The sequence below is a fragment of the Staurois parvus genome, unplaced genomic scaffold (assembly GCF_062004578.1).
Source record: "Staurois parvus isolate SC_StPar_1 unplaced genomic scaffold, SC_StPar_1.0 ptg001636l, whole genome shotgun sequence".
Taxonomy (NCBI): domain Eukaryota; kingdom Metazoa; phylum Chordata; class Amphibia; order Anura; family Ranidae; genus Staurois; species Staurois parvus.
The window spans coordinates 174,924-181,333 of record NW_028319432.1 but is presented as its reverse complement, the minus strand read 5'-3'; the positions used below and the strand labels follow the sequence as shown (position 1 = coordinate 181,333).

General features: G+C 46.1%; 1 protein-coding gene across 1 annotated transcript; it reads right to left on the bottom strand.

Moving 5' to 3' along the window:
- Positions 1 to 2,403: 2,403 nt before the first annotated feature.
- Positions 2,404 to 4,977, bottom strand: LOC149434945 (uncharacterized). Its single transcript, XM_089663164.1, has 5 exons — positions 4,968 to 4,977; positions 3,180 to 3,316; positions 2,970 to 3,093; positions 2,756 to 2,853; positions 2,404 to 2,667 (listed from the first exon to the last, which is right to left on the bottom strand). Exons 1-5 carry the CDS (start codon positions 4,975 to 4,977, stop codon positions 2,404 to 2,406), a joined length of 633 nt encoding a protein of 210 aa, XP_089519290.1.
- Between the last annotated feature and the right edge of the window lie 1,433 nt (positions 4,978 to 6,410).

Here is a 6,410-nt window from a genome sequence, read left to right as displayed (position 1 = left end):
AGCAACATTCATCTAGAAGACTTTTCCCACACTCAAGACACAAATATACCTCGAGAGTTTTGCGGGACCTCTGATGTACAGGAAGACAGGACTTCAGTGAGGAACAATTCCCTCACTCAGGCAGGAAAGTGGCTTCTCTCCCATGTGAGATCTCTGATGTTTGTAAAGACTGGACTTCCATGAAAAACATTTCCCACACTCAGGACAGGAATATGGCATCTCCCCCGTGTGACATCTCTGATGTGTGTAAAGATTGAACTTTTGTGAAAAACATTTCCCGCACTCAAGACAGAAATAAGGCTTCTCCCCCATGTGAGATCTTTGATGTGTGTAAAGCATAGACTTCTGTGTAAAACATTTCCCGCACTCAAGACAGGAAAAAGGTTTCTCCCCCGTGTGAGATCTCTGATGTGTATAAAAATGTGACTTGTGTGAAAAACATTTCCCACACATAGGACAGGAAAATGGCTTCTCCCCTGTGTGAGATCTCTGATGTGTATAAAAATGTGACTTATGTGAAAAACATTTCCCGCACTCAGGACAGGAAAATGGCTTCTCCCCTGTGTGCAATCTCTGATGTGCAGAAAGATTGGACTTGTCGGAAAAGCATTTCCCGCACACAGTACAAGAATACGGCTTCTCCCCCGTGTGAGATCTTTTATGCAAATTAAGTTTGGATTTAGAACGGAAATCTTTTCCGCACTCAGTACAGGAGAACCTCTTCCCTGTTGGAAGGCCGGCCCGGTCCTGCACAGTCTGAGGTTCCTCAGGATACGGGGAATCCGATGGTCCATCTACACTGGGTGGTGCCGGATGGACATTGGAGGGAGCCGGGTTTTCTCCTGGACTATACTGTGTGATGTCCTCATCTTCTACTTTCCAGTCTGGAGACAAAGTGAGACAATCCTCGGAGGTTTTCCTCATCTCCCGGCCATGGACTAAAATACAAAGACAAAGAGGATTACTAGACAGGAGCTGATTGGTTCCCCCAAACCAGGACTCCGCCCACATCAGGCAGCTTGGTCTCTGAGGAGCTTACAATTCCACCCTCAAGGGAACTAGGAAATGGCTCCTCTGATCTCCTACCAGGTCATTTCTTTATTCATGGACCTTAGTCAGAGAGTGAGGAAACAACCAGAACTGTCTTTTATAGGAGGGACAGTGATGAGGGGATTATAGGACGAGGGTCCTCACCCCCTCTATCACTCATCACCATCTTCCCAACACAAGAAGTACTGCACTTCCTTATTTACTCCATGATTTAGTCATGAAGAAAAGCGGGGCTGAGCCCCACCAGAGGTCAGAGAGTGAGGATGGGGGGAGAACAACCAAGATGAAGACTGGACTGATCCTGAAGACCACCATCATTGGGGTATTGACTCCTCCCTCATTATCACTTTCTGTTTAAGGGTCCAAAGTTGGAGGATGTTATCACATTATTATCACCATGTAAAAGTCTGTGCTCCAATCACATCATCCGATATAAAACGTCCAGCTGGGAGGAAATGGGTGTAACAAAAGAGAATCCATATTATGTGTATATATAGCAGTGGGGGGAGGGGGAGAGCAGAAGTCAGGACTATGGAATGTACAACATATAGTGTAAGATACAATAGATAGGACTATATAGTATCAGAATTGTGTAATGTACAACATAGAGTATATAGTGCAGGGGTCAGGAGTATGTAATGTACAACATAGAGTATATAGTGCAGGGGTCAGGATTATGTAATGTATAATATAAAAGTTTACTGTAGACAAGTTGCAGAGATCCCACACCGCTGCCTCCCATCTCCTGAGACTGCACTCAGTGACTTAGGTCTGAGACACTACAGACATATCCCTCCACCCGGCACAGCCAGCAGACCACAGAGCAAGGAACCCTGGGAGAAATATTCTGTCAGAGATCTTACTAGATCCAGGCATGGGGAAGAAGACGCAAAGCACATAACCCAGGTCAATCAACATTTTGCTGCCAGCTGAACCCCAGAACCTCCATAAATCCAGTCTAGATACATAAATTGTGTCTGCAGCACAGAGAAGGAAGATTATCCGAGAGAAATCCAGGAATACAGGACGGGGAACACAGCTCAGGAAAGTGACCAGGGGATTACAGGCTGATATCACCCAGTCCCCGCCCTACTCTGGACCAATCAGTGAGCAGTATGGGTGGAGGAATGGATTTAGTGTTCATGACCCACCTGTGCTGATCTCTGTAGGAGTGTCCTCCTCTATAAATGTCCCCGTTATTCCATCCTCCTCCATAGACTGCTGATCATCCCTCACATACGCCTCTTCTTCTTCTGCTTTCACCTCAACTTTTATATCTATCAGATCTTCACCCTAAACCAAAACAATAATAGAAGAGTTCATCTGTAAAACATAAACTCCAATATTGTGACATCACATAAAAAAAATCACTTCTGTGAGTCCATATTCTAGATTCTCCATCCCACCAACCTTGTAACAGTGAGGGATGGTGTGACCTTCCTGTGTGGAATCCTGGGAATACAGAGGACGGGGACATCTCTCTGGTGGGTTCCTGGTATTAGGTGGCTCCATCATATCCTTGTGTCCTTCTGAAAACTCCTCCATCACTCCATACTCCTCATCCTCCTCTTTAAATTCTTCCTTAACAACAATATTATAATCCCCGAGGATTCCACTCTGAATATATAATAAAATGCCATCAATGGTAACAATGCAGATAATGTACAGATCCTAATGATACTATCAGTGATTGTTCCTCATCTACCTGATGATGGTGAGGGATGGTGTGACCTTCCTGTGTGGAATCCCGGGAATACAGAGGACGGGGACATCTCTCTGGTGGGTTCCCATGACTGGATCCATCTGTAGGAAACACACACACTGACTGAATCCATTGTTTCTATGTGTTTATCAGATGATGGGGGATCTAGGTGGATCCTCCGTACTGCTCTCTCCTTTACAATAAAGTCTCCTCTTACCCGGTGATGTGAGGGGCGGCTGATTGTCCATCATGACGTCCTTGTAGAGATCCTTGTGTCCTTCTAAATACTCCCACTCCTCCATGGAGAAATAGACAGTGACACCCTGACACCTTATAGGAACCTGACACACACAATGATACAGTCACCATCCAGACACATCCCTTGTCTGTTACTGGAGAATGTCCCAGAATTCCCGGCACCGCTCACCTCTCCTGTCAGCAGCTCAGTGATCTCTCTGGTGACTTCTAGAATCTTCTTCTTCTTTCTCTCTTCTATCAGGGAGGGAGGTGGAGGCAATGTGATGTCATATGATCTCCAGACTTCACAGGAGGAAAACTCTACATCTGAACACAAATAGTCACATCAAATGATATTCCCAGAATCCTCCTCACCTCTCCATTCAGGTCTCCATTTTATTGAAGCCCCACTTCAGGCTGAGGTATAATTCCCCCCCACAGGACCCCCACACTACGCAGGGTATAGGCTTGTTGCAGCATTCTGATGTCATTACATACAACGCAGGACCAACAGTCCCACTTTACATGTGAGGATACCAAGGGGCCCCACATCCTAAGAGCATCAGAAAAAAGCCAGATGGAGGGACATTGGGGAGGAGCTGTGAGGTCAGTGTGATGTCATAGGATTCTCTGATTCTGGATGGAGGGACATTGGGAGGAGGAGCTGTGAGGTCAGTGTGATGTCATAGGATTTTCTGACTTTGGATGGAGGGACACTGGGGGAGGAGCTGTGAGGTCAGTGTGATGTCATAGGATTCTCTGACTCTGGATGGAGGGACATTGGGAGGAGGAGCTGTGAGGTCAGTGTGATGTCATAGGATTTTCTGACATTGGATGGAGGGACACTGGGGGAGGAGCTGTGAGGTCAGTGTGATGTCATAGGATTTTCTGAGTCTGGATGGAGGCACATTGGGAGTAGGAGCTTTGATGTCATTGTGATGTCATAGAATTCTCTGGCTCTGGATGGAGGGACATTCTCAGGAGCTGGCTGGCGGTAGTCTCTAGCTACCCACAGGCCGGAACTCCTCAGGGCGCAGAGTCTAAGCCTCAGTCTGCTGTTTCACCAGAGCCCCTGATGGTGGGGATGGACTTGAAGCAGCCTGAGACTAGGTCACGCCCCCGAGTACAACCAGCTGTGGTAGAGATAGTTGCCAGTGGCAGGTGACAGCCAGATGTGAAGAGGTGGTGCGTAGCGTAATCAGACAGGCCAGATCGGTAACAGCGGAGGCAGACGGTACAGGGCGGCAGGCAAAAGGATAAATGGGTCACAGGCCAAGTTCAGCAACAGGAGGTCAGACGATCAGGCAGAGAATAGAACGAGCCAAAGGTCAGAGCAGGAGATGGTCAACAGGATCAGGGACAGTATGCTGTTACACAGTTAATATTTATGTTAATGTACATGAGAATTCATATAGTTTATTTTTTGTACCATTTTCTATGGACATTTCTATAGTTAGTAATGCTGCCATCCAGTGGTCTTATTTGGTATACACTTTGTTTTTCATGTTGCCTCCCTGAGATCTATGACACAGTTCCTTTGTATATGAAGCTCCTCCCTTCTTCTTGAGTTCAGCACTTCCTGTGTCATGGATGCAGCTAACAGACCACATGTAACAGGGACACATGTATTCTGCATAGTACGCTACAGAAAGTATCATCTTTTGACCGCATAATACTGGAAACCATTCATTCTGCTGTATCCTGTTGTCACATGTACAGAATAAAGCAACTTCTGGATGAACACAGTATTGGTGAGTTCAGCTATCTGATAAGGATTGTCCACAGTGATTATATCTGCTTATACAGGCTAGGCAGAGAGGTCTCACAAGGGATAAATCGCTATCACAACAATCTGAGTCAGAATAGTCAACAGATGCATAGAATCCCTACAGCCTGCTGTGTATATGTGTGTGCCTAGTCTGCAATCAAGCTCAGTGCCATCCGCCATCTTGCAAAGCACATGGTCGCACAAGCTTACTGCACTTCATGTGAGTGCTGAAAACTGTTTCTCTGCATTGAACTGTGTTACCCCACCTGTCTAAGCTGCTGTTCGTCTTCTTAAAGAGACAGTACCAATTTTTGCAGAACAGTAAAAAATGTCTAGACAAGGCTCTGAACACTCCTTTATGGCCGAACCAACGCAGATACATCATTCCTCTGAACCAGCAGACGTACAGGGAGCAGATTCTGCAGACATTCCCGAACAGAGCGTAAAACCCAAACGTACAATAAAACCGACACAGAAACTCAGGGAAAACTATGAAGCCACTAGAGATGAGTTCTCCAGTAATCTGTCAGACCTCTGGGACCGAACTTCACAATGCATGTCAGTTTTGTCACACTTTAATGATCAACCAGCTGAATTAAGAGACTCTATAAATCGCCTATCTGCTGCGTATGAACGCTACCAGCGGCTGTCTGTAAAATACTCAGCTTTCTTGCAGGACTCTAATATAGAGGATTCTTCAGCAGAACTGACCAGGACTGATGCACTAAACCAACAAAGGGATCTTGCAGTGCAAAATGCTAAGTTTAAAGCAGAACTCCGCATTACTCAACTGCAGGAGACCAGATCTCACAGATCCACCTCAACCAAGCGCACTGCACTTTCTTCTAGATCCTCTCGCTCCAGAAGTTCCACGTTAAGCGATAAGCTAATAGAGGCCCGCGCTGATGCTGAATCAAAAAAAGGCGCAAAGCTCTTTTACCAGAAAGCAAGCAGAGATGGAAGCTAAAAGCAAAGCTCAACAAGCAGAGATGATAGCTCAGCAAGCAGAGATGATAGCTCAGCAAGCAGAGATGATAGCTCAGCAAGCAGAGATGGAGGCCCAAAGCAAAGCTCTCCAAGCACAAATGGCTTCTCAACAAGCAGAGGCAGATTCCCAAATAAAGATTCTGCAGATGGAAGGGGAGGAAGCAGCTTCCCTAGCAAGGCTGAAAGTCCTTGAACAAGCAATGGGACAAAGTACTAATTCAGACTGCCTTATCCCAGCAGAACTGGAAGATCCAGTTGAACGCACCAGTGAATACGTATTAAAGCATAACATTTGCGAAGATACAGAGTCATCTCCTGTACCTCCTACTAACACTGTTCTGACTCTCAACACAGAGACCTCTCGGCTCCATATGCCTAACCCTCTTCAAATCTACAACACAAGTACATCTATGCAGCAAACCACATCAACTCCTGCCAACAACAAGGTGACTTCCAGTGACAAGTCGCAGCTCAAGTCACAGCCAGCACAAGCCTTAGAGACTACACCACAGTTAAACGCTCATGCAACATCATTTTACCCTGGTAAACCTCACCCTACATCACCAGAGAACTTTCACACCCAAGGGGTTCCACAAGTTACTTTGGCACCAAAGAGTGAGAGATCAGACTTGAATGACTTTGCCAGATATATGATTCGCCGTGAGC